The sequence below is a fragment of the Phalacrocorax aristotelis genome, chromosome 13, assembly GCF_949628215.1.
Source record: "Phalacrocorax aristotelis chromosome 13, bGulAri2.1, whole genome shotgun sequence".
Classification (NCBI taxonomy): domain Eukaryota; kingdom Metazoa; phylum Chordata; class Aves; order Suliformes; family Phalacrocoracidae; genus Phalacrocorax; species Phalacrocorax aristotelis.
Genome location: NC_134288.1, coordinates 1532914 through 1560690, shown reverse-complemented (window position 1 = coordinate 1560690; position 27777 = coordinate 1532914). Strand labels below are relative to the sequence as shown.

The 27777-nt window shown below is 42.1% G+C and overlaps 1 protein-coding gene across 4 annotated transcripts; it reads right to left on the bottom strand.

The window, feature by feature from the left end:
• Positions 1 to 597: 597 nt before the first annotated feature.
• On the bottom strand, positions 598 to 27777 carry RBL1 (RB transcriptional corepressor like 1). Of its 4 annotated transcripts, none has more exons than XR_012662933.1 (22): positions 27510 to 27767; positions 27244 to 27380; positions 26126 to 26326; positions 24696 to 24760; positions 24484 to 24612; positions 24224 to 24384; positions 23442 to 23491; positions 21501 to 21687; positions 19860 to 20026; positions 17947 to 18059; positions 17289 to 17392; positions 15796 to 15933; positions 13956 to 14120; positions 13653 to 13785; positions 10595 to 10861; positions 9492 to 9670; positions 7660 to 7836; positions 6101 to 6172; positions 5828 to 5912; positions 3911 to 4094; positions 3296 to 3460; positions 598 to 3037 (listed from the first exon to the last, which is right to left on the bottom strand). XR_012662933.1 is itself a non-coding variant. In XM_075108401.1 (22 exons), the coding sequence occupies exons 1-22, from the start codon at positions 27645 to 27647 to the stop codon at positions 2867 to 2869; spliced, it is 3171 nt and encodes a 1056-aa protein (XP_074964502.1). In that variant the 5' UTR covers positions 27648 to 27777; the 3' UTR covers positions 598 to 2866. The 4 variants fall into 4 exon arrangements, 2 of the variants coding, with proteins under 2 accessions (XP_074964502.1, XP_074964501.1); XM_075108401.1 differs by having other exon boundaries at positions 3911 to 4077; positions 27510 to 27777; XR_012662932.1 differs by lacking the exon at positions 3911 to 4094.

Below are 27777 nucleotides of genomic sequence, written 5' to 3'. Positions count from 1 at the left end.
CATTGCAACTGGATCTGCACAAATTGGCCTACTTCCCCCCCCACCCAAGCAGATGCACAACAGGAGCTGTTTAAAAATCTACAAGTTCATGGCAGCTTTATGCCTATCTGTAGCATCAGAACACAGTGGTACAAATCTGAATCTGTCCAAAGCTGGTTTTGAATACATTTGCACATCTGGGAGGAAGGCAGCCAGGACCAGCACGGTGCAACTCATGGCCGCAGTGCTGGGAGGTCAGGAACAAGGTCAAGAGCAAGTCTCACAGCTCACCTGTGCTGAAGTCATACACCTCCCTCCGCAGGCACCTCACCTACCACTGCAGCATTTTCTCCTTTTGAGTGTTTTTCAGTTACTGCATGTAATGTATTACTCGCCTTCTCCTCGCAGAAACCGTATATGACCGAAGCGCAAACAGTGCAGAAGCCTGAGGAGGAAACTTCAGATGGATCACATGAAAGATGATGAATTTAAATTGAAAAAATTCCAAAGACATTTCAGGGAGCATAAAAATGATTAAGGTCTTTGACATTACAGGAAATGCAGACAGAAGACATTGTTTAATGCATTACCACAGAAAGACCACAGGAAATACAGCAACACAGGTTAAAATACTTTTTAATTGTTTATTACAAAATACATATTTACATGCGAAGGCACTTTGAAACTGTTACAAAATTTTCCTATAAGCTATTGGTTTAGCTGTTCAGTAAGTCCAAAAATATATTTTTCTATCATCACCTAAAAAGGTGAAAGAGATCTGAACCGCATCCAGTTGTAGAACATTAATTTTTCTAACGAAAAAGCACTACATCTAACGACTAGTAAGGATTTTAGCACCATCCATTTTCTACAGTTTCAGAGAACACAGTAACAGCATGGTGAGCAGATATGTGAGGAGAGATCTGCACGATGTTGAATTAAAACCAAATGAACTAAACCCTCATCACACAATACTGCTGAAAGACTTGCGCTGTTAAGCCTGATTGTGTGTTTCCCACACAGAAAGGCTGCAGTCCTCCATGCAAATAAAGCAGACTCTGCCAAAAGATAAAATCAAGATTCCCCATTTCTCCCACAACACAGCAGGCTTTTAGGGATTAGAGTTTATTGAACCATTGAACGGTTATAGCTGTAACGGCATTGATGAACAGGTCAAGACAGAAAGGTTGTTTCTCTCGTAGTTTTTAATCTCAAGATCTGAAGACAAATATTAGAAATTGAATAAAATTAGAAGAACCGAACAGATGAATCTACATGGAAGCTACTCCACTGCAAGGCCATTTCCTCATACTGCAGCTCTCTACAGTCAAACCTTTCAAAAAAAAGCACCTTTTTTGAAAAATAAAAAAAACCATCAAATATTTTAGTTAATAATTCAAAACCAAGTTATTGAGTTTGTAAACTTTCCGCTCACTGCTGAGTAGGGTCCCTGCACACATGCACTTTTAAATACATTTTTCCTCCATCATTGCTGGCCGGATTAATTAGCTGAGACTGCTGGAAATCATCGCAGTGCTCTTTCCTGGAACAGTGGTACAGCAGCTCTTGCAGCATATACTAAACAAACCAAACAATGAAATGACCAGAGCTCCTTAAGCAAGTCCTATGTAATCGTTCCATTTTTTCAGTTCAATATACACATAAGCTGAAAAGTACAGTGCTGAGAAGTTTCTCTATGGCTCTAATCTTAAATGCAATTATGAAATAAGAGCAAGCTACTGATTTACAGTAACGAATAAACCTTGACTTTTCTCCATTTTGGTAAAATAAACCCTACCAAATCCTTCAGAGTTGAAAACTTAGTCACAAGAACTGGGTGCTGGAATTTACGTATTTCCAATGCAACCAAGCCTTCCATAGCTACAAAACCCCCATATATACAAACATGCCTTATGTGATGGGCTTACATTCAGTGTAGATACTACACAAGAGGCTAATATCTTCAGGAAAAAATAAATTGAAGAGATACAATTTGTTAAATGAATTTGTGCATTTGAACGGCTGTAAGATGGCCAAAGCCCCTGCTGTTTCTCAACTGTAACCAGGTTGTACTCCTTCACGGGTTAGCTGCAATACGTATGAACAGCTTCTGCAGCAGGGTTGCTAGCAGGCTGCCAAGGGGAAAGGAGCAGCTCCCGTGGCAGCACTCACTGGACTGAGAAAAAAAAGGTAATTCAGGCTCCCTGATCTGATAAAGCACCGAGATATGGTTATCAGTGTCCAATTTAAGTCACTGTTAGTCGTACTTTTTGATTATTGCCTTTGTTATTGCAAAACCTATCTGATCCACATCATAACATACACTTTTACTGAAGTTCTGACTGGAGATAGAGCACAGCACAAATCAGAGTTCAAAACTCCTCAGCTCTTCCTGAGGCTAAATCAGCAATTTGCTCTCCACTCCAGTTACTCCATGGTAAAATAATGCATAACGTTCCACATTCTTTTAAAATAAGGCACTTCTAAAGTTTCTTCCTCAAATACCAAAACCTTGAGGAAACTTGACTTCACTCATTTCCTTATCTTTCTTATTTCAAAACTAAAACCAATATTACTAGAAGCTGAGTTACACTCAGAACTCACGATGCAACATCCAATATGGCTTTCTACAGATCACTCTTTTGATAAAACAGCTCAAACAAAGTAACTCAGAGCACAGCACAGACTTGGGGAACGAAGATCATCACCATCTCTCATTCTCTGGTGTTTACTACTTAAGCCTTACTTTTTGCATCCTGTGGAAGTCAGGTAAAAGTTCAACGTTGAAGAAACCTGGCAGTTGTCTGTGTACAACAGCAAGAAATAAAGAGCACAACAGCTGGATCCCACTCCATAAGCTTTTAGATCCCACAGAAAACTGGCAGCTTTAGTGATTCGCTCTTTCACTGACAACATCCTGGAGACGTTTAAGTAGAACGTCATCATTTTCCTGGCAGAGTCGCTTTGTGGGGGATTCAGTGTCACTATCAATTGTTATTGCTCGTTTCTTACTCCTGTGTTCACCTTGTTTTATCATATTGTTGATGTCCTTCAAACTCTGCAATCAAAAAAAATTTTAAAAAGTCATGAGTTACTAGGACTCCATTTCAAACCTGCTCTGCTTTTCAATTATCTGAGAACAAGAAGTTATTCTGAACCCCTTTGCTGAGTGATGGATTCTACATCAAGAATTCTACCCTTCACTACAAATTGAGAAAATAGTTCAATGAAACCTCACTGCGTTAGAACACATCCTAATTAGGAGATTAAGTAACCTTCTCTCACATTGACTGCTTTCAACCTTTTCACTTTGTACCTTGGAAGGGCTCCCACTGAATTTATACATTAGTGCAGTTCGAGGTGTCAAACAGGCACTGTTCTTGTGAGGTGAAACATAAACAGAGTGCTGTTGAGAGATCCGTCGAGGAGACACTGGCTGTTGCTTAATGTTGGGGAATGGAGACAAGGGAGGGGCTTCCATCTGCAAGAGATGACAAATTTAGAGAAGAGCTGAATCAGAAGATATTTAAGAGCAGTAACTTCACAGAAGGAAAGATTAATACACTTCCAGGTCTTCTTTAGAAGATTTTATCCCGTAACAGTTAAACAGCAGATCAAGTATTTACCAAACAAACCAAATTTATTTTCTAGATGCATTACACAGATGCTCCACAGGCATTTGAATGAATGGGTGTTGCATCGATATAAAGAAGCTGAAACCAGGGTTGTAAACTGAACTGCATCTGCATTTGTCCTCTTGAAAGGCTGTTAAAAGCAAGTCCTCATACAATTACCTACAACTATTGGGCTTCTGTAACCACACCAGGTGAATAACAGAACAAAATTATTGACATACGTTTAACTGCCATGTCAGGAAAAATGATTGTGTCTGATTATTACATATAGCAAAAATCCAAAATACTTTACTTACTACATGATCCTGGTTCGTGATATCATACTTCAGTGCAAATGATTTTACTCTTCCTACATAGACTGCATTGTAAAATTTAATAAGATCTCCTCTCTCCTCTGTTCCTGACTCACTGGAGTTCTCTGCTGCGGATCGTCCTGAGGAACTGACAGTTTTCCCAGACAAGTCTAACAATAAGAGAGAGCTTCAGATTTCAGAGACATAGTGTCAGCAAACTGGGCACTTCAGACTCAAACTTACAATATCCAACTGACAAGAACTCATCCACAAATTTACTTCATGTCATTAACCAGTCAAGAAGTGTGCTTCAAACAGGAGCAGGGCGCGCTGTAGGTGGTGATGAACATTAGGAGCAGCCACAAATCACTGCTAGCGGGCTAGTGGATTATGGCTAAAAAGGCCATAATACTCTTTATTCCAAACTTGGAAATACCTGTAGCAAAACACTGTAGCACAACTGACCCCTCTTCCCATGCTGATTTTGGGGAGTGGTACAAAGCCATTTGTTGCTCTTAAAACTACATTTTAAGCAGTCTGACAACTCCCAGCTTTCAGCTTCTGTGAAAGTTTCTAGTGACCACCTGGCAAAGAATAGCTCTGTACTCAACTCATGTCTGCTGCAAAGAAGCCATGACACAGTTTGTTCAGGCGTATTACGAAATGGCTGTTCAGTGGAAAGAGTTGCAGCCACACAGCAAGTATACTTCTGCTCACGGTTTCTCCAGACCACTACTGAATACAACCTTCCATGTTTCATCCTCTGTGCCAAGGAACCCAGGGCAACACAGAATAAAGCCTCTTGCAATCAGCACACTGAGACAAACATCAAAAGCTTCAGCTGATACCCATAAGTCCTTAGCATGTCTGCCTTGTGCCACAACACAAGCATATGTTCCTGTGAGCTGGTGCCAAAAGAGCAGGAGTTAATACTAGTTAAAGGAGACATGAGTCTATTAACTGAAGAAAAAGTCTGGCAGGAAAAGCAGCTGAAGAACTTTGTAACCAAGTACATTTGTTCGACAAAACACCGGAGCCCAGTGCCACTTCAGATGCTCTACGACAGCCAAGAATTGTGGAGCTGCTAGACAGGATCCTGAACCTACAGGAGGTCAGCACCTCCCTGGACCCTGGTGGAATCCTCAAAAAGCATTTAAAAAATGGCTCTAATATGCATTCAAGCAGTTGAATCCCACCCACAGTGTGAATTTACCGTACAGAACAGTCTTCCAAGTTTCTGTGTGCATCCTGGCTGCAGGACTAAATGATCCCTGAGGTCCCTTCCAACCTGAGATTCTGTGATTCTGTGATCCAGATCCGCTCTGCTCATGCGTTCATACATGAGCTTGAGATCTGTTTCCTGACATGCCACTAAAAATGGCACAGTTCTCATGCTTTTCTCAAAAACTACTCTTATCCCTTTTCTCCTCTAACCCAGAGCAAAGAAAATAGCAACTATTTAAAAGAAACCTGAATAAAAGAAAATGGTGGTCTTAGAGAGTCACCATTCTTGTTTTCTGAAACAAGTTCTCCCTATTTAAGCCTTAAAGATAGGTGATATTAAGCAAAAAAAATGGTCATAATATTCCAGGTTCCGTTCATCTTTCTTTGTTAAGCAGTGTTCCTGTCCAGGAAGAACTACAGTATCACTAACACACTAAAGCAACACTTCAACCTTGAGCAACCAATTCAAGGAAACAAATTTTACCACTTTTTCCAACTAGGAAGTGTATTTTCCATATCCACCACATAGGAGGGCTACTGACAAGATGGTTTCTTTTTCAAGACCACATTTATTTTTCTGTAATACATTTAAAACGGTGAAACTTCCTTCACGTCTCCTTATTACTTTGCAGTTCAGTTGTTTAAAAGCCCACAAGTACATTTTTAAAAAACAGCAGACTACTTTGCTGTACCTACCTTCTGTCATCTCCACATCTTGGTGCGCATTTTTGTCTAGCGGGACATTGGCAGAAATATTTCTCAACAAGACACTCCTGTAAACCTACAGGACACCAGGAAAAAACCTCTTGTCAAGGCAAACAAGGAAGTCAGAAGACTAGATGAAATTCATCTGAATAAGAATGACTATAACACTCAAGAGGATTTGACTTTTCCCTTATCAACATAAACATTTGAAAAGCCACCTCTGTCTGGGATTTATAAAAAGAAAAGGCAATACTATTTACTCACATGGCTATTTGCTTGTGGCTGATTTCTGTAACTTTTCATTATGTCCTGAAAACTTCTTTCCTCTTTGGTTACCTGGAAGAAGAAAAGGCTACTGAAGACCAAGTGCAAGCAGCAAGGTCGAGCTGCTCAGGTCCAGTCTGTTCAATTAGCTTCCCTCTATACAGCTTTTTCATGAGTATTACTATGAATACACAATTTTAAAACTTAGTTCTGGTGATGAGGATATGAGAAACCAAGCATTTTTCTTGTTCAGGCATTCCTTGTTTCTTTGCTACTAAACCCTTTTGTTGCTTATGATGCTTAGGAATTACTCCTTTTCTGACTTTTCTCTAGTGACACTAAAAGTTAAAGAAGGGAAATATTATTAAATCAAAGATTTATTTGTAAATTTGATAATGGGACCCTTTTCACTTTTCTAAGCAGAAAGTGAGGAAATCCTGAACAAAGCACTAGGCAGGTACATACACACATGCAATTTCCGCTTTCTTTTGTACTTCAAAATAGCTCATTTGTTGAAGGACTTTGTTTTCCAGCCATGCACCTGTGGTTTTAATAGCAGATGAGCAACAGTTTTGTAGCAGGAGCCAAGAGAGAATGTATCAAGATCTCTGGCTAAACCGTCAGGTCTCACACTGCACTGGAGACAGCACTCAGAAGAATGTATTTAAAAACAAAACAAACAAAAAAACCCACCAACAAAAACCCCCAACAACATAAAACAACTGACAAACTACATGATAAAATACAGAGCACTGGCTAATCAATGGTTTTGGTTTTCAACAGCTCTCAGTGTTGACGCCAAATGAGCCTAAACTATGCTACAGTTAAGAGCACAGTTAGTCACAATTTGAACATCAGTTTCCCTCCACAGATAGTGCTCCTCTTCATTTGCCTTCTTCAAGAACAAAAGGTAATCCATCCCCAACATTTTAGAGGAGCCTGGGCTTACTTTCGCTTTCCTGAATTTGTGTCTGAATTGGACTTGATGGCCATTGTAACCATCAGCTCTCAAGTCTGAGTCAAAACAATATTCCAGTTTCATAATCCAACTTAACACCCTAAATCAATGCTGGCAAATCGAATATGAAATGAAGAAGTACAAGTAACAGGCAACCAGCTCAATTCCTCAACCTGAATCTTCAAGAGCCAAGTGGATTTTTGTGGAATAGAAACTTTCCATACATAAGGCTGTGAGCTCCTAATTCTAACTGCAATGGCATTTTTATTTCAGATTACACAGATCATGAAGATGTCGAACAGAACAGAAAACACAAATATGGGGCAATGAGACCACACACTGCTTTGTTGATGCTCACCAGCGCTCATTGTGAATGCACTCAGGAAGAAGAGAAAAAGCCTTTCTTAACCAGCTGGCTGGTTGATGGGAACTTTTAAGATTACACAAAACAAGGTAAAAATATACTGAGACTTCTTAGAAGGACTTTTCCCTTCACTCCAGTAATGTGACATGAATAAAGCAATCAAATTACAAACTGTGAGCACAATTTATACTTTCAATTGACATAAAATTCCCTGAGTTTCTTAAAACTACACATTACCTTTGCCATGATGTAAAAGGCACAGAGAAGGAGCTGGTCTAAATGTCTGTCCTTCATCAGATCAGCACAATGAACCAATGTGAATTCAAAGCATGTCCATATCTTCCTGCGCAAATCATTGGAAACGTCCAATTTTAAGCACAGATCACGCAAGCGCACACTTGCCAGATGATAAACCTGGAGGAGAAAGACACACAGTAAAGAGTCAAGCCAAACGAGCTTAACCTAGTCTGCAAAAATGAAAGTCCTCTGAGTAGAGCTGTTCTGTTTGAATAGTTTGTTTCTGCAAAACTTCCCCCCTCAGCCCAAGACAATGTCTTCAAGCACTGAGCTGTCAATTCTGTTCAGATGTTGGATCACCAATTCTTACAGGATATCTGCTTTAAAACATAGCTCCTATAGCATCTCACTCACTAGAATGGAACACTTCCAACAAGCACAAAGGGACGTACTTTAATTATGATTAAGTATAATCTTAGATTAGCAAGCTGATGGACTTTTCTTTTTGAATACCAAAAATCTATCTCAAAACCTGAAATAACTATCAAGTGCAACATTAGCCTTCTTCCATTTGTTTCAGAAGTTCTCTCTTCATGGGTAGTAATTAGGCACATTCTTTATGTTGGAAAGCAGGAGGAATTAGTTTTGTTTTCACTTGCTCTATTGAACAGGGACAAGAATGGAAAGTAGTGAAAAACTATCATTTTGAATACGATGATCACTGTAAACAAATAGAAGGTAAAAATTTAAAGACAAGTTTAAGTGAAGATTTTAATTCTCCTTCATAACTAAGAGGAGTATGTTGTCTACCACATAGTTTGTCAAATACATGGCAACAGCTGAAGTACTCCCCAACTGAGAGTAAAGCTTCCAAAATGTAGCCTGAGTTCACGCCTGGCAGCTGGCTCATCAATTCTTAATCCATTTTCAAAGACACATAGACTGTCACTATCAAAATTAAAGAACCAATAGTTCAGACACAGAATGTGGCCTACAAGTGTTTCCAGGAATTAGTCTCTGTATTAAGATTTCCCTTAAAGATCATTTAATGTAGAATTCTCTAGGTTTACAATACAGACACCCTAGAAGGGGAAGACCTCTGAAAATAACTTCTCTGGTAAAAAAAATAACAGCAAAATATTTCTGAGGGTTTAATTTAGGCATATATTTGTTGCAGTCATTTAGGCAGATTACCCCTGCCTCCTCCAAAGACCCCTCACACACTCCACATTGCAATGAAAGCAACTAGAAACAAGTAATCTGAAGTTTCTCTGAAGCACATATGGTTCTTAACTTACCCCTTAAATACTCCATTATTTTAAGAAGTGCCTTCTTTCTAGAACTTTTTGATAGCATGTTATTCATCACTGCTTTCTGAGGCCCCATACCAGCAAGATCAGCACTACTGGGTAGACCTCAGAACACTGCAAGTGAGAATCTCCACATGTAGGATCCGAAACAGTGTGGTTTTGAATGAGCAAGACACAGAAGAATAATCTCTTTTCTGGTGTGCCTAACCTTTGCAAATGCAGCAGGCAGTAAAAATAGACAAAAGTAGTAAGAACTACGGATATTTCTTAGGTAGTTATTTATAGAAGCTGCTAATTGAAAGAAAAAAAAACATGAAGCATCTCATGGGGAGGAGAAGGGAGAAAATTTGGTTGTCTGCAACATCTGATAACATCTTTTCTCTTCGCCCAGGAATGTAAGAACTGCTCATGCCAAAGGAAAGGTATGTCAAGACTGAAAGGTAACAAAAACTGCACGAGAAGGGAAGTTTCAGCATGGCCACGGACAGCAGTAAAGCATAACTTTCTAATAAGAACACTTACCTTTCTGTAAAACAGTGCTAAGGATCCCGTTTTCTTTGGTTTGCTTGCTGATGACAGATGCACCTCTTGTGCTTGATTCACGGGAGGGTGGCAGGGGGCCTGAGCCTCCATTTTACATGGCTGACCTAAGTTCATCGAAATGGGTATCAGTGTGATCCCACCCATTTCATTTGCAATACCTGGAGATGATACACACATCCAGAAATAAACTGTTTGCTCCCCTCGTGCTGCAGAGTTGAATTTCAAATCATAAATTCATTAACATTTCACACTTCTGTATACCTCATCCTTCTGTACTGGATGCTAAAAACACTCTTTGTCCCTCAGTCTTCACAAATGAGTAATAATTACATTTTTGTTAATGCTTAAAGGAAGAATATATGAGTGTGAACGATCATTTCTAAAACTATTTGGAAGTACAAAGTTTACAAGAAATCACAATTTCTGTAGCCAGTGGGGGAGGTGGGCATTCCCTTTTTTTTATTATTCTGCAAACCTGACAGCACATCGTATACAGTCCTTACTAGTTTACTCAGTAGTCAAATTCTCTTGCTGAAACTCTCCTTAAACATGAAAAGGGGAGAATTTTTCTTTTCATCTTTACCTATAGACCCAGTTTTTAAATTAAAAAAGGCTATAAAACTAATTTCTCATGTATCATTTTCAGAAATATTCAAGCATCACCCAACTTCAATGAAACAAAAATCCCCCTCTATTTTGCTAACGTTAACATGTAGTCCTTATCCAGAAACTCCAGAGCCTTTAAGATTATAGTAGAACAAAGTTAAGACAAACAGGGGTGAAACATTATTGGAGCTGAAAACCAAAGCATCGCTTAATCTGTAGTGAGGTGTAACTGGAAGGAGCAAGAACTCCACAGCTTTGTTTACAAGGAGGAATCCTCAGGATGCTTCTCAGATATCAGATGTCTCCACAGAAGGTGACATCAGTATAAACTTTAAGCCTTTTTTTTTTTTGTAAAGTGATACATGTTCTTTTAAAAAAGAAAAGGCAATACATATTTAAGAGGCATGGTCATTCTAAGCAGATCTTAAAAGCAAGCAAAACATCTAGCAGAGAAGAAACATGGGAGGAATTCGCACCGTGCAGCGGGATTGTAACCTTCTGTCCTGCTTTTCCTGGTACTGTAGCTGTTGTCATAGTCAGTACTGTTTGGCCAGGAGAAACCGACACATTTTCAGCAGCAATGCTTGATGCTGAAGCAACTGTCAACTTCGCTCCTTCTGTTAAAATTTTTTCCATATGCATTTCTTTGGGGCTGTCATCTCCAAAGAGCCTTCTCTTAGCACTTCCAGCTGTAGGAGAACTGTAGCGCTCATGAACAGAGATTGGTGACAATGGCTGCATGTCTAGTATGCAAAAGAGAAAGGGAAAAAAAAAAGCCTTAAGAGGAGCCGCTTGATAGGAATACTTCTCTCTCCACAGGAGGGGAAAAGGCTGACCTGCAAACTACAAAACTGAAGTACACGAAATCGCTTCTAGTTAAGAACTGATCTCACAGTTCACTGTTCCTAGGTCACAGGAACAAGGCCTACAGTCTGTCTCCTTTATTTTGTAGTCATCCCAGACAGCTCAGTTGCACAATCAGGTACTACATGGAAGACAAGAGTAACCAAGTTGATTTGCAGAGACCAAGGAACACCCAGGATTAGAGATACTTACTCCAGTCTGCTTAGCAGATTAGTAATATTTGCAAGCGCTATTCCTCTGAACACATTCCTCTACAAGGAATAGTGGCCATGTTTCCTGGATATCCTGTCTTTTGTATGTTCTGGCTTTTAAACTCTCTCAAAACTAACCCCTGTCAGAAGCCTCCACCCTCATGCACCCCCAGTTCCTCTCAGGCTTTTCTGTTGCTTTCAGACATTTGCGTCAGTAGTAAGACTGAAGTACCCAATACTAATGTACAGGCTCCTGTGCCTCTGGCTTTTTGCATTTCTGAAGTCTGCTAGCCACTTGCAAGGATACAAGTGACAGCAGTGGATGTTGTCTAACTTTACTTCAGTAAGGCATTCAACACTGTCTCCCACAGCTTCCTCACAGACAAGCTAAGGAAGTGTGGGCTGGATGAGGGGACAGTGAGGTGGACACAGAACTGGCTGAAAGGCAGAGCTCAGAGGGTCGTGATCAATGGAGCAGAGTCTGGCTGGAGGCCTGTCACTGGTGTTCCCCAGGGGTCTGTGCTGGGTCCCGTCCGGTTCAACATATTCATCAATGACCCGGACAATGGGATGGAGTGTAACCTTAGCAAGTTTGCTGACGGTACCAAGATGGGAGGAGTGGCTGATATACCAGAAGGCTGTGCTGCCACCCAGCGAGACCTGGTCAGGCTGGAGAGCTGGGCCCAGGGGAATCTCATGAAATTCAACAGAAGCAAGTGCAGGGTCCTGCCCCTGGGGAGGAACAACCCCAGGCACCAGCACAGGCTGGGGGATGAACTACTGGAAAGTGGCTCTGTTGAGAAGGACCTGGGAGTGCTGGTGGGCAGCAAGCTGACCCTGAGCCAGGACCGTGCCCTTGTGGCCAAGAAGGCCAGCAGTATCCTGGTCTGCATGAAAAGGATGTGGCCAGCACGGCAAGGGAGGTTATCCTCACCCTCTGCTCTGCCCCAGCGAGGCCACATCTGGAGCACTGTGTTCAGTTCTGGGCCCCCCAGTTCAAGAAGGGCAGGGAACTGCTCGAGCAAGTCCAGCAGAGAGCTACCAAGATGATCGGGGGACTGGAGCATCTCCCTTGTGAGGAAAGGCTGAGAGACTTGGGTTTGTTCAGCCTGGAGAGGAAAAGACTGAGGGGGATCTCATCAATGCTTATAAGTATCTGAAATGTGGGTGTCAAGAGGATGGGGCCAGACTCTGTTCAGTGGTGCCCAACGCCAGGCCAAGGGGCCACGGGCACAAGCTGGAACACGGGAAGTTCCACCTGAACATGAGGACAAACCCCTTCCATGTGCGGGTGCCAGAGCAGGGGCACAGGCTGCCCCGAGAGGCTGTGGGGTTCCTTCCCTGGAGACATTCACACCCTGCCTGGGCACGGTCCTGTGCCCCTGCTCTGGGTGTGCCTGCTCGAGCAGTGGGTTGTAGAAGATCTCCAGAGGTCCCTTCCAACCCCTACCATTCTGTGATTTCCCATGAAGCAGAAAGCTTCTGGATAACTGGCCAGGTATGACCGATTGAAGACCTTATTTCTGACTCTGTCAGGATGATTTTCTTGGTACCAGGGGCAAACAAACATTTCCAATCCCCACCATTTTTCATTTGAAGTTAGAAGTGTGTGGTACAAGATTCTCATATACAAGATAAAGTCTCACACAGCCCTACCCATATATAAGACACCATCTCCAAGTTGCTTTCCCTTCCATCAAACAACTAACCATAACATCTACAGCAACTGCTTAGACATCTCTTTCCTAACAAGTATTTAAAAAACAAAAACCAAGCAGTCTTGTAACGCAATTTGCCAAACAAAAGGAGGAAAAATCACAACACCAACCAGTCCGTAGTGCACCAGCAAGAACCTACAGGCTATTGTTTGGGATACAACAAAAGCAGCAATTCCTAACTAGGGAAGTACAAAAAAATCAACAGCAGTGCTGCCACTGTCTCTTCACCCTCACTGTCAAGAGGCAGTTCTCTGTGATACCTAGGGATGTGCAAAGAGCAAGGCAGTTCTTCAGAGGAAAGAATACTGCAGACAAAGTATTGTCCTCCCCTCCTGCAAACAGAATTTCTGTAAGAAGGAATAAATGCAGCTCTGCCATTCCATTTTAAAAAAGTCACCTAAAATCCAGTCAAACTCACTGACAGCAAACACACCCCCAAACCCTGGAAAAATCTGAACAGTGAAGGACAATAAGCCATCAGATCACAACTCACCCGAGAATAAGGTAACCCTTGCATCAAAACCAGCAGCAAAACCTGCTCCAGTTCAGGAATGAAGCATTACCGCAAATTTCTGCTGGCAGTAAGATAATGGTTTGACCAGATGCATCTAGACTTTTGCTTGATCAAATAAGAGGCTTCAAAATTTTGAATGCTTAATTCAGAGTCAAGATTGCTTTCTGCAATTATAAAGAAGTCTAAACCCCCTCTCCCCAAATTCACACTCTCACACAAATTCAAATCTCAGAAACCTTGAACATACCCCTTCTTAAACTCCCAAGATCTGTCCGAACCTCTTTTACTCGAGGATGAATTATAGGAGATATTGGCATAATAGGAAAATGCCCAAGCCCACTTCCTCCATTGCTTGCTTCGAAATTACTGGGAAATATTACCTGAAAAATAAGAAGAGTCAGTGTAAGATAACATAGATTTCCTTTCTTTATGCCAATATATTAACAGAAGTTTTTCTGCAGCAATTGTCTCATTTGAATGGTTTTCTGTATAAAAAAAAAGTAAGAAAAAGAATGTGAATTTCCTAGTAAAAGGAAAACAGGTAACATACTTCTTCACAGGTTGGGACCTTGTTTTCTGAAGCTTGGAGGGCACTCCAGAGTGCTGAGTCCCGAGTCCAGGCAAGACTCTCGAGAATTTGTTCCTCAATGCTGTTGAGGTGCTTCACCATGTCTCTGGAAAGTCCTTCCTCGGACCGAATCAGTACTTCAATCACCTAATGGTAACAAGACATACACACAAAAGCAAAGTTGCATATCGCTCATGCTTAACGCTACCAAATAATTATTTGTTTCAGGATCCTGTTTGAAACTTGTGTTCAAGGTTCCAGCCGCCTCCTTGCATCTTAATCTTCCCAACCCTCTTCTGATCCCTCTTTTTTAACCCACTTTCCCAAAGGCAATCCAGGAGTTAGAAATGGACAGATGTCCCATCAATGGAGAACCACCCAGTCCCAGTCTCACCACCACTAAGCATGGACAGAACGAACGCACTGAGCAGATGTGGCACTCATCTGGCACACGCAGCATACCTAGGAAGATACAAGCAGGTATACCCACTTAGGCTGGCTATGCGAAAACCCCAGCATTTAAGCTTTCCTTCTTTTCAAACAAGCAGACTGTAACAAAAAGGGTTGAAAATCACTGATTAAGTTTCATTTAAGAAAAGGTTAGAACCCTTAACATGGACAAATTGGGTCTGAGGAGAGTTGAAAGGGCGTTTGAAATATCACACTCCACCCCTATGCTCCAATGTAAGGATCCACTTTATTTATGTTATTTCTGACTGAGGAACATTCAGCCTGTTTCTTCTAAAGCTCCAGAGATGGAAACACCAAAGAACTTAACTTCCCTGAAGGACTTACTGATGTGTTTACTTATACTACAGAAACTAAGCACCCAAAGAACAAGGTTAGAAATAGCACAAGCGGAATAATAAATATTGGCACTCTCACATGAAGTCTTTGTGATGGCAATTTTTTTCCGAGTAAGAATGCTGGAAGAATGTACACCGAATAGCAAGGAAAATTAAAATCAAACTTAGATCTGTTCCACAAAGTTGGATCTGCACCAGCGCATCTGGTATTTATGTAGGCTACCAACAGCCACAGCAATATTGGCAGATTTGTTTCAGTTTCACTACTGCCCTACATCTGAGGATTGAAGAAGGAAGAATGGAGAACAGAATATAGAACAGCTTTCCCAAAGGGTTCAGGTTTTTTTGGTTGTTATCATCTGAACAGAACTACTTCTGATTTATTCAGGACTAACTGCAGTAAGCTGTTAGGTATCTAGCAAAAAGAGGCGGCATATGGATAGATGATAAAAGGATCAAACAATTTGAAGAACAGAATTGACATTGGAGGCAGGGAGGAATGAGGTTAAAAGAGCAAGAATAGAGAACACTCAGGAGAAGAGATTTTATGTTCTGTTCTATAAAACAAAACAGAGAAGAATATAAAATTTAACAAAGCAATCCTGTGATAAGTAGTAGTAGCCAAAGGCAAAGAATATTTTACCGCTAATAAATGGAACTATAGCTTGCAGTCAATAAATATGAACATCATCAAAATATATGCTTGAATGCTTTAGTCCACTAAAAGCATCTACGTATCAAGAACTAAAAGTTACAGTTAAGTGTTACAGTGTTACAGTTAAGTACCATTTACAAAATGGTTTTCTTGCTTTAAATTTCAGCTTCAACTCTGCCATTAAGCACTTCAGGTAACATATTTAAGGACAGTCAGAATTTAGACTAGGCATATTACACATCAACATCAGTTCATCTCCTGCTTCATTACCTAGGAAGGAAGAACATTATCCTCCAAGACTGTAAATCCAGTAAGGTACCATTTTTAATACAGATCCAGCCCTAAAACAGTATTTATTTACCTTGTAGAAATAGAACGGCCTGAGGTCAAGAACTTCGATGATCCAGGGAAAGGTACGAGGTGAGCTATATGAAAAAAGCACAATCTCCAAGCAGCACGCCATGAGAGAGCGGTGAAAGACATCTTGTTCTAAGAGAGCCTGAAGAGATTACAGAAAATGTCAGTGCTCTGAGGTTTGGGAAATGGAAATTTGAATTTTGTGGCCCTAATAAGGGTAGGAAAGCTCTACAGAGGGATCTGGATGGGCTGGGGCCGAGGCCAACTGTATCAGGTTTAACAAGGCCCCTGGCATGTGGGTCACACCAACCCCAGGCAACGCCCCAGGCCTGGGGCAGAGGGGCTGGGAAGTGCCCGGCGGAGAAGGCCCTGGGGGTGCTGGCTGACAGCCGGCTGGGCATGAGCCAGCAGTGCCCAGGTGGCCAAGGAGGCCACCAGCCCCCGGGCTTGTGTCAGCCCTGGTGTGGCCAGCAGGAGCCGGGCAGGGATGGGGCCCCTGTGCTCGGCCCTGGGGAGGCCCCACCTCGAATGCTGGGGTCAGGTTTGGGCCCCTCGGGACAAGAAGGGCCTTGAGGGGCTGGAACGTGTCCAGAGAAGGGCAGCGGGGCTGGGGCAGGGTCTGGAGCACAAGTGTGCTGGGGGGCGGCTGAGGGGGCTTGGGGGGGTTTAGCCTGGAGAAGAGGAGGCTGAGTGGGGAAGACCTTATCACACTCTGCAACTACGTGAAAGGAGGCTCTAGTGAGGTGGGCGTCGGTCTCTTCTCCCAAATTACTAGCAATAGGATGAAAGGAAACTGCTTCAAGCTCTGTCATGGAGGTTTAGACTGGAGTTTAGGAAAAATTTATTTACTGAAAGAGTGGTCAGGCACTGGAACAGGCTGCCCGGAGAGGTGTTGGAGTCACCATCCCTGGAGGCATTTAAAATGTGTATAGACGTGGCTCTTCAGGGCATGGTTTAGGAGACAAGGTACTGTTGGGCTGATGGGTTGACAGTTGGACTATGAATACTACATAGCTTATTGTTGGAGAGAAGAGGCACTGCTTTCTTCTACCTTCCATAATCTCCTCTTTTTACAGGGAAGTTTAGAATGGTAAAGTCTAGAAGTAGACCAACAGTGCCAAAACCACCCTAGTTTTCATACTATGGCCAAATGAATGGGCCTTCTTATTGTGAATCACAAAGCAGAGCAAATGCACTGCTGTCTAACATGAAGTATTGATATTGTTAGTTGGATAAGGAAGAGAATAAAAGTTATCTGTCCATAAAGTTGTGATTCTAGAAGGAAACACAAATTAAGATTGTTATTTATGCCAGAATTATACTGTTCTTAGTAGTAGTAAAAACTACGTTTAGGCACCTCCCATATAATTTCCCATTTTATAATATTAACAATACACACAGACTACTGCAGACTGCTCTGTTCTGGACTGTCGGAAGATAACCCCCTGGAGGGTGTTACAAAATGCGTTCCCCCTCTCTTGCCAGTTCTTTACTTACAGTCAGATCCTTCCCATGTAGTCTTCGTGTTTCTTGCACCATTATAGTCTCCAAAATTTTATAGTACAAGATCTCTGCCAGCTTTAATCTGTTTACAGCAAAATCTGAAATTTAAAACCAGAGATGAAGCCCAATGCCATTTGCACAAATGGTCTTAAGACTAAATGGACCAGTACTTAACCTTCTCTAAGAAAATGGAGCATATCTGAGTGTGTACATATAGACTCTGCAAATCGAAGTATGTTCAGAAATCCACTAGTCACAAGAACAAAATTCTAGCCATGTTATAAAGGATTATGTATTTTAATATTTTTAGTGATGTAATTTTGCAGACTGTTGCAATAATAATTTTCCTATTTGTATTCTGTTTCCTTTAAATTTTTAATCTAAGAAGAACATAAGTTTACAATTTTGGTAAGAGCTGCTATAATTTCAATGCTTCTTGATTATCCCATTTTGGACTGCAGCCTTGGTTTTACTCTGTACTGAAACTTTTATTCTTTACAGTGTTCTGTTTGACAGCAACAGTTTTCTGTTTGGGTATGTTCTGGGTTGAAAACAGCTGCACTGTATGAAATACTTAGACAATAGAAAAGCATTCATATACATTTGCCCTGGTTTAATATTTTGAAACATCCCCTGCATTTCACATCCATACCTATATGAGATCCTGGCTGTTCATTTGTTGACTGAGTGTAGCTGCGACAGAACATGTCACCTATTTCTTTCACTCTGCTCATAACGCTTTCCATAGGGCTGCGTGCACAAGACCTGTGGCAGGACACAAAGAGAAAGCCCTGTTTGTATAAATAAATATCCAGTTTCCAAAAAAATCTTCAAACAAACAAAACGACACCCACCACCCCAAATAAAAAGAGAAGCTAGTTATACTGTGCTTTCCTCATCAGGCAATAACCTATATTTCCACAGAGAACAGAGGAAAACATAAAACATACAGAAATATTGTTTCCTTTTTTCCTTTCCTAACAGAGTTAAGAGAGGTTATGTAGATTTTGGAACAAGTTCAGGAGGAAGCAGGAGCTACAGTAGCACATTTAGGAGAAAAATATCTACTAGGAGCAAGGTAGTAGGAAGGATGCTATAACACGCAACTAAACCACCAAACGCATCCAGGAGACCACACAAACCAGGCACGGTTTGAGGGAGTACAGGAAAGCTTTCAAAGTGAAGAGTCAGAATCTTTCCAAAAATACCTTTTTTACTAGCAAGGCAGAGAGGAACTGATGAACTCCACACAGTCACTATCATAAAAAGGGGCCAGAGAATCTCTGTCTGGAGATGCTCTTTCTGAATGCTTCCAGATTTTCCAGCAATTCTGTATTAGAGGACAGTGGCTTGTGACTAGTGTCAAATTAAGACACTATTTTGAAAAGCTAGCATTGAAATAAACTACGGTTTCATTGAACAAAGCCTTCTAATTAACTTCAAAATTACATTTCCAAGGAATTTAAATTTCAAAAACATTCAAAAGTGCAGAATATTACAGAGTCCAAAACACAGCTTTTTCAATTTCTCCTAATCGGAGAGTACATATCCTAGTGCTTGCTAAACTTGTATCCAAGATGAGCAAAGTACTCGAGACATTTCTTGTCAGAGGTTTACTCAATTCTTTTCCCCATTTTAATATTTACATCTCTCTTGACAGACTGGTTTACTGAGTGAACAAATGGATTTTTCATTAGAGACTGCAGACATTAGTGTTTTAATTCTATAATACAAATAATATCAAACAGTCCTTAAAAAAAAAAGCACAGAAACATTCAAAATAAAAATGCATCTTGCTGAACATTTGTAAACTTTTAAGAACAAGTGCTAGGAAAGCTTTCAAAACATACATAACTCCAAAGATGGGAACTAGAAGTAATATTTTTCACCTATCTATGAAGATTGCTTTAAAAAAATATATATATTCAAAGTGCTAAAGTGTCTTAGTTATTGGTGAATGTCCATTCTGATTAATAAAAAAATATCTGGGGACCTTATACCATAACAAGGTAAAGCCTGAATTTGCATGGATGTTCAGCAAACACCCAACAGCTTTACAGGTATTCACTATTAAGTTACTGCTTTTTATGAGCTATGAAGCACCACTCATCTACCTTTTACCAATAAACTATTTTGTTTATACTCATCATCATACGGTTGGACTTGATGATCTTAGAGGTCTTTTCCAACCTTAATAATTCTATGATCTGCTTATGCACCAAGATTTTCCCGTGCATTTCACTACAGCCAGCATGCAGTCGTGAGTACAGGAGCCAAAAATATGGGTTGATTTATGTAACTGGGACTCTGTCCCAGAAATGGTGATCACGAAAGACTGCTGTTGTGTTCCAAGGTCACTTATTTCCCAGTATCATACAGCAGCTATGAGGGCTGAGCAAGAGGCTCTAGAAAACAGAAGATCTTTCAACTGGAAATAATACAGAATCACAGCCAAAAATATTCTGCACCAAAAAGAAAAAAGTCAAATTTAAGCAAGAGAGCAGTCATGAGCACGAAAATATGAGTTTCCGTTTGTATGAGAGCAGCTGCAGTGGACATACTTACTCAAAAATAGCTATAAGTTGTTCACTTGGTGCATTTTTCAATCCAGCCACAATGTTCTGCAACCGGCTCACGCTTTGTGTTGCTGAAGCAACAGGAGTGATAACAGCTTCCTTTTCTCGTAGGTATCTTCTTCCAGTCAGTGGAGTTGAAGGTGCAAATGACCTTTTCTGTCAGACAGAGAAAAATAATAAAATCAGTCAACAGAACTGTTTCAAAAACCTTTCAAATAAGTGTCTCCTGCAAAATTGTTCCAAAGATCCAAATGACACTGCTAGTCTGCTACCTGAAGGCTGCCATCAAACCTGTGATCTCACAACTGACTAAAAATTAGTCTTCCCAGGACTCCATAAATACAAAATATAATGAACCTTCAGGCAGATGAAAATTAATTCAAAGGTGGGTTTTTTTTTTTAAATAAAATCCAGGAAAACAAGGCTTCAAATCTTAAAGCCTGTAGATTTTTAACCTCACTTGAACCTTGAAAAATACTGGGCAAGGAAGAGAAAGTAATGCCTCAATTCAGAGTCCCTGGCTGCGTTAGCTGGGTGACACAAAGAGCATGTGGCAGAGCTGCCTAGGAGATAGTCACAGGAAAGGTCTGGGAAATGCTGCCTGGGTGAGCCAAGCACTTGCCCTCAGCCAGAGAAGGATGTAGCACTAAGCAGATGGGGCTGGGTCAGCTGACCTTACCTATTTGTAACCTGCTTTCTGGAAGTGATGCAATGAAGTATTTGGTTTTGAATTATTAGAAGAGTACATTTTGAAGATATGAGGCAAATAATGAGGAAGGGTTAAGCCTGCAGTCAGTACGCACTATACTACAGAAACATTACATTATTATATTACGGAAGTTCAAAATTGATAAACTCATTCTAAACCCCTGCCTTTAATTTGCCTGAATATGAAATACACATATTTGGGAGAAAAAGCTACGCCGTATGATTAATTTACCCCAGCACTAGCATCTTGTAATAAGCATTCTTATTTTTTAATTGCCATGTAAACCAAATAGCATGTGGTTCTTTCACACAGCCAGCACCACTTTTTTCTCCCTTTCCTAAGTTTAAAAAGTAATCAATCAAGTGTCTTCCCTCATGCCGACTTCACTAAATATATTTTACATTTTTAAACACAGTGAGACATTAACTCTTGTTTATAGGCTACTTTGTAATGAAGAGTTAGACTTGGACAGGTTTTGTGTCTTGAATGTTATTTTCCACAGAACAGTACACAAGCTGACTTCTCCTAAAAAAGGAAATATGAGGAAAACATATCCCTTAATCCAGCATAAAGGCTTCATGGTATTCTCATGGGTGTAAGTGAAGTTTGAACAAAACTGTAAGACCTATATATTTAGGTCTTTACTTATTGATTTTTCTTGGACAAAAAACAGACTACACACATGAAAGTGCTCCCATGCTCTTTAAGGAAGTTATTTACTAAATTCCACAGAAAAAAAAAGATATCACCATTTCTCCTTCACAAGACAGCATCCATGGAAGCCTGCAAATGAAATTCATCATCTTCCTTTCAGGAAGAAGTTCAAGAAATTCAAAGTCACCTCCATGATTCAAATAGCATACAAGGATAGAAAAACTTGAAGGAGTACTTCAAGTGAGAGCAACATGTTACAGGAATCACCTTTTCAAAATGCTGCTGAAGGTGGCACTCCACATGAGCTCTTGCTGCCGTTTTCCCTACTGGCACATCTGCAGGGAATTTTCGAGGAGTGCCAATTTCTTCTTCAGCATCAGCTCCTAGGAAAACTCTCTCATCAAAGTCGCCCACTGTCAGAACGTACTCCTCATACTCCTTGTTCAGTGCTTTGCTGAAAGAAGCCCAGTTTTGTATCAAAGGTTAAATTGCTGAAGAAACAAAAAACGTGCCAGTGGAGCTAAGGTACAAACCGGAATCCAATGTGCGTTCACAGCATTTAATGCTTTCAGCAGCAGCGCTGCTTGTGAACAAAACACCAATACTCTGAGCCATCGGCCTGCCTTCATACTTAACCTCCCCTGCTCCCTCAACGATCTGCTGCAGGGACTGCTCTTCCTCCTACCTAAGTTACCCCCAATATTTGGCTCACAGTAAGAAGAGGAAACAACAACTTTGCTTCCATCCCAGTCGCAAATAAAACAGTTAGGAAGTACTCAACTGATCAGAGGTTACATTTTCATGTACATGGAGAACAATAATGGTAGTTGCATTAAACCAGCTACATTTGATTTCTGCTTTTGCCACTTCTTAGCCTGTAATTTTCATAATGGTACAGAGGAAGGGAAATTTAAGAGCTAGCTACCTGGATTCAATTTCCAAAATCACCACTGACATATGATACCAAACAGATCTTTCGTTTTCATTATTCCAGCTAACCCAACTGCAGAATAGGAATGTTTACTCTCATGAAGGATGCAAAGCTTTAAACTCATACTTGGGAAGGAGAATTAAACTTTTGGATAAAAATCAGAAACACCTCACATCAGTAACCCCTGCCTGCACATTCTTCACAATACATGAATGCTATATGAAATATCTTTTGCCTGAAAAGTGTCTCAGCAATTCAAGCTACCACTTAAGCATGTATACTAGTGGAACGTAACAATGTATGCACGATGCAAGCGATTCTGCGATCCCACAGGAAACTTGACTGTACCACAGGTTCACCTTCCCCCTGCCTTTTAGAAAAGGTAAAGGTCTATAAAAAGTTTGGACAAAGAAAGAGAGGCTTCCACGTTTCCTTGAGATGTCAAGCTACTTACAAACGAACAGGGACAACTGTATCATTCCACATGACAGTATTATTAAAGTAAAACTACTAATTTTTAAGCAGAAATGTTAAGAGAAGTTCACTGCTTCAAATGGATCACAGCGCATTATATCTAAATTTGAGCGTTACCTACATTGTTAAAACAAATGAGTCTTTGCTCAAAATTCTCAAAGCGAACCAATGAGTTAGAAACTCACCTTGCAAAGACAAATTGTTAGGTATTTTTGGAAAAGGAAAAAACACACCTTTAAGGCATCCAGAAGAAAAGCAGCCACTCCTCATATTTTGCATTTAAATTAGCTTTCAGAAGTGAATTTTAAAAGTTTCTGAAACAATTATACTTGACTCCCACAGAAATGCTCTACCTCATTTGTGGTTTTGCAATTGTTTCTTTTTCTTTTGAGTACTTCCATTGCATTCACAGATTTATACGCTCAAATGGAGACTGATAAGTTAATCTAAAGATTCCCCTCCTCAGCTATAGTTTTTGAACTGTGTACAGAAACATCCATGAACTTCAGAGGCAAGGTTTTGGTTTGCATTAGACTACTCAAAGGTTACAGTTGCCAGAAAATAAGGACAAATGCCATAAAGCCTGACATTAAGGAAGAAACTCTGCAGCTGACCCCCGACATGTGACACATCTCAGATCCAGAAAGCATTTCAGCCAGATAGCAGCCTTGATTGTCAAATAATTAAAAACCATTAGTTATGGTAAGATAAAGTAACATGAAAACATGAGATTTAGCATTCAAAGCCCTGTATTTTAGAAATTAAACCAAACCCCATGATTAAGAACATAAACTGTGACTTACTTATTTTCTGTAAAATTGCAAAGATCCAACAGACATTCTCCTTTTAAGATCTAAGAATAAAAAGCAGAAACATCTTACATAATAAAACCAAAACATTCCAACTCTAACAGTGTGAGGGCATGATGGTTTAGCCAAAAAGGGAAATGAGATTTAGGAGCATAACTGGACTTTTTTTTTTTTGCCTAGACCAAGGACAATGCCAAGAGCAAGACAAACAGGAGGACAAAGCCCAATTCTATCCAAGTTCTAGATAAACTCACTCTTCAGAAACAGCACTGCCATCTAACATCTGTTCCATTGGCATGTGAGGGATTGACCTGATGAACAGCTAAACTACACAGAAACTTCCACAGAGCTTGGGAAAAGTTTCCAGCATCAAAACCAGACACCTGCAACCTCAACCTCTTCCTTCCAAAGTGTTTGCTCAACTCCAAGGCCAGCAGAAGGACCCATGCTATTGTGACAGTTATCCCATAAAATTATTTCAAAATGAGATTACTTTTTTTCCCCCTGAAGAAAACATCACCATCCATGATTCAGTTTCACACTGCCAGGAGAGGAAAGCAAACATTCTCCACTGACATAAAACACAGGGGACCCTACATCACACATGATTAAAAGCAAGAGTAAATTCTGCTCCTGCTAAAATACAAAGAAAGCCTGACCCAGCCCAAGTTTGTTTGCCTCTGAGTACACCTTCCTGCAAAACCTGCAGGATTTAAACAGTCTCAAGATCATTCATCTGAGCACTACCATGCATTCTTAAAACTAGTAAGATGTACCTTCCTATCAAACAGTTTTGAAATGTATGGTTTAAAGTAGTGTTCCTTTATTCCTTTTGCTTCTACTAAAAGCCCATCATGCAGCTCACATAGTGTGGCAATGATGCAAGGAGGATCTTGGGAGGCTTTGATCTCTGCCGCGTAGAAGCCTGCTGGTAAGCCTGAGAACAAAGCGGGGAGACAACCAACCTTCAATTTAATTTAAAAAGACACAAGAGAACAAAGCATATTTGATTTTAAATAACCTGTCCCCACCATACCTTTAAACGACGGGTTTAGCAAATCTCTTCTATTTGGACACAAAAGGGCATTTGCAAAAATCAGGTCCAAGCAGCACAGAAGCAAATGATAGGAATTTACTAAATCATCTCCAATCATACGGAAATTACCTTTAAGAGACAGCACATCACGTCAAGCAACACTGAAGTTCATAAATCAGAACACACATGCAGCTAAAAAAAAGCAAGCCTACCCTTAGTGTACACAAAGAGAGTCCAGCAGAAGTTGAAGAGATCTTTAACACCGCATGGCACCCGCCTATCAACGAGGAAAAGGGGGGAGAAGTCAGTCTTCAGTTCCAGGAAGCTGAAGCTCGTTTTACAGTAAGAATTTAATTCTGCTTCCTCACTCACAGTAACAGTTGGAGCTGTTGTCTATCTTAATTTCACACAAAGGCACAATCTAAGCTACGTGTCCTTATTTCAGCTTCCACCAGCCGACAGCCTCCGACCTCGCTCCCCAGAGCATTTTGCACAGCATCCCCAGCCTTCAGCCTGCGACCCTGGACATGCTATTCTGGTGGTGGCACAACTCTAACAGAATCCTCCCGCAGCTGCAGGCTGTGAGATGCCAAGGGCTGCCCAAATTCCAGTGACTGTTTTTCCTAAATATTTTACTAAGGTGTCAGTCATCCCTTCAAAATATGCAACTACAGCTTGTATTACAGCTCCTCTGCTGAATCATGTTTGGAGTAGAGGTTACTTAAAACCACGGACATTACTCAAGTCAGCTGACAGAGAAGCTTAAGCTGCGGTTACTCTAACGAACGCTGCTCTGATGATGGAACATTAACAAAGCTACCTGCCATACATGAGGAGCTGTAGCAGCAGTATCCTTTCTGCCTGCAGACATGGAGCTACGCAGGAGCAATTTTACCAGAACAATTATCCCCCCTCACATCCAGAGGACACACGTGAGCTTGCAAAAATACCTCACACAGCCCCAGCTCAGCTTCCCCACCGCTCGGCTTACACTCTCACTGTAACGCTATCACAGAGACAGGGCTGCAAGGTCGGCAGGGAATAGGGCTCCTTTAATTACGGCAGAAGTTCTGTGCGCGTCTGGAAGACGACACCACAGGTTACCAAGTCTGTCATAAAAACTAGTGCGTCAGCTGTAACCTTCCTCCATTTGCGTGTTACCACTCGTCTGGCAATCATGTTAGAAACCCAGCAACGCAGAGGTCGCTGTGGGTGTAATGACAGTTTGTATGGAGGGATGACGTCACAATACCCACGACCTCAGCCAGTACTTTGCCAAGACAAAATATCCCTGCGCTACTTATTTCTGCTAAAAGTTTTAGGTGTCGGTCTCGCTGTATCTCATGTTAATCCAGCTCACTGTCCCTCTCGCCGCCACACATTCTCTGGGCCAGTTCCTGCATGTTACAGTGAACCGTGCCAACAGCCACCGGATGCAAAGCTCTGCTGATGCAAGCTGTGCCCCCGCAAGATGAGGGATGCTGCTGTACTCACTGCCTTTCAGAATCAAGGCCACAAAGAGGCCCTGTCACTTCAGAGCTTTACATAACTTTTTAAAGCACAAATAACAATTTTGGTTTTCATAAACCTGTACTAGGTATAGCCCTTCCCAGGGAAAAGTCACATTAAATATCAAAAATACCTCTGCTTCCTGCTTCGCTGTGGTTTAGAAGCTTCTTCGTAAGGGTTTTGAAATATATCCAAAAATATTGGTTCAAACTTTTTGAAAATCACAGTTGACACTTCAAAATTTCTTTCCAGCCTCTCCACTCGCTCTCGGAATTCCTGTGGTAGATTTGACATGTCCATCCACTTCTTCATTTTGTTAAAGAACTGAATTAAACTTAAAGGAAAAAAAAAGAGAAAAGTCAGCTTTATTTTGCACTTTAAGTAACTTCCTTTATTCCGAATTTTTTAAGAAGCCAAAATACAACATATTTACTCCTTAACGACTAATTTGATTAATATACAGGTTTACCATTCATTTTGATAAGACTCCCAAACCACATATATTGCAAGCTTTTTGCCTTTTATCACTTTGGTTCTCCTCCCTGACTGCCTCTGAGGCACAGGCATGGAAGCACTAATGTTATTTGAAGGCTGCCAGCACAGTTCTGTCAGCCAGGGGAGGGGCAGAAACGAAAGAGCGCGCACGGCTCCGCAGTGTCGAGGGGGGGCAGGAGGGGCGGCAAAACCACAAGCAAGAGTCTACGCCTACCAAAGTCACCTACACAAACCCCATCAGCTGCAGGTGTAATTACACCGGCAACCCCCGCGGCGGCCCGGCCGAGGGCAGACCTGCGGGCGGAGCGGGAAGCGTTCCGCGGCACCTCGGGTCGGAGCGCAGCCGCAGGCCCCCGACCTGGCCTAAACCCCGCACCCGCCGCAAGCCGCGTCCGGACGGCTAACGGGACGCCCGAAGTCTCGTCTGTGTTTCAATTAACTACAAAGAGAAAAAGAAATAACTGCTGTGGGTGGAACAATTGTTGGCCTGACGCGGGTGGTTCTTCAAAGGCTTGAAGTTAGAAATTACGCATTTGCATCTTATTTCCGTTTCTAAGAGAAGAGGATTTACTGCTTCTGCACCGTCACCTCGGGCCAGGCGCTTCGCAGCGCTCGGCGCCGTGAGGAGAGCGGGTACCTGCCCCGGCAGCTGGGGCGGCGTCCGCGGGCGTCGCGCCGGAGCGGCCGGCAACGGCCCGCGGCGACTGACTGCGGGCAACTCGCCGCGGCGGCTCCCGAGCAGGGCGGGGGCCTCACCTGAGCCTGGCGGAGCGCAGGATCCGGGTCAGCGACACGCCGTTCCCCTCCATCATCCGTCCGCTCCCCACGGTGGGCACCAGGCTCTTGCGGCAGGCGACGTAGAGGGCACAGGCCAGCCAGTGCAGCGCCTCCCCCTGCGGGCGGGAGCGGTGCGGGGGGATGCGGGGGGCGCCGGGCCGCCCCCCCTCCCCCCCGCACCGGCCGCGCCCCGCACGCGCCTGTGCGGATCCGCGGGGCCCCCCGCCCCGCCCCGCCCCGCTCACCTCCAGGCTGTAGGTGCCCCGCAGCGCCGTGAAGTCACGCAGCGCCTCGGTGGCGCTGGCCGCGTCCAGGTTGAGCTCCTGACAGATCCGCTCGATGGCGGCGCCGGCCTCGGCAGGCGGCGGCTCCGGACGGGACATAGCGGGTCGGGTCCGGCCCGGCCCGGCCCGGCCCGGCCCGCCTGGGGTCGACCCAGATGGGATCGGCTCAGCTGGGCTCGGTTCTGCCGCTCCGCGCGCCAAAACGCCGCCGCCGGAAGGGCACGGCGCC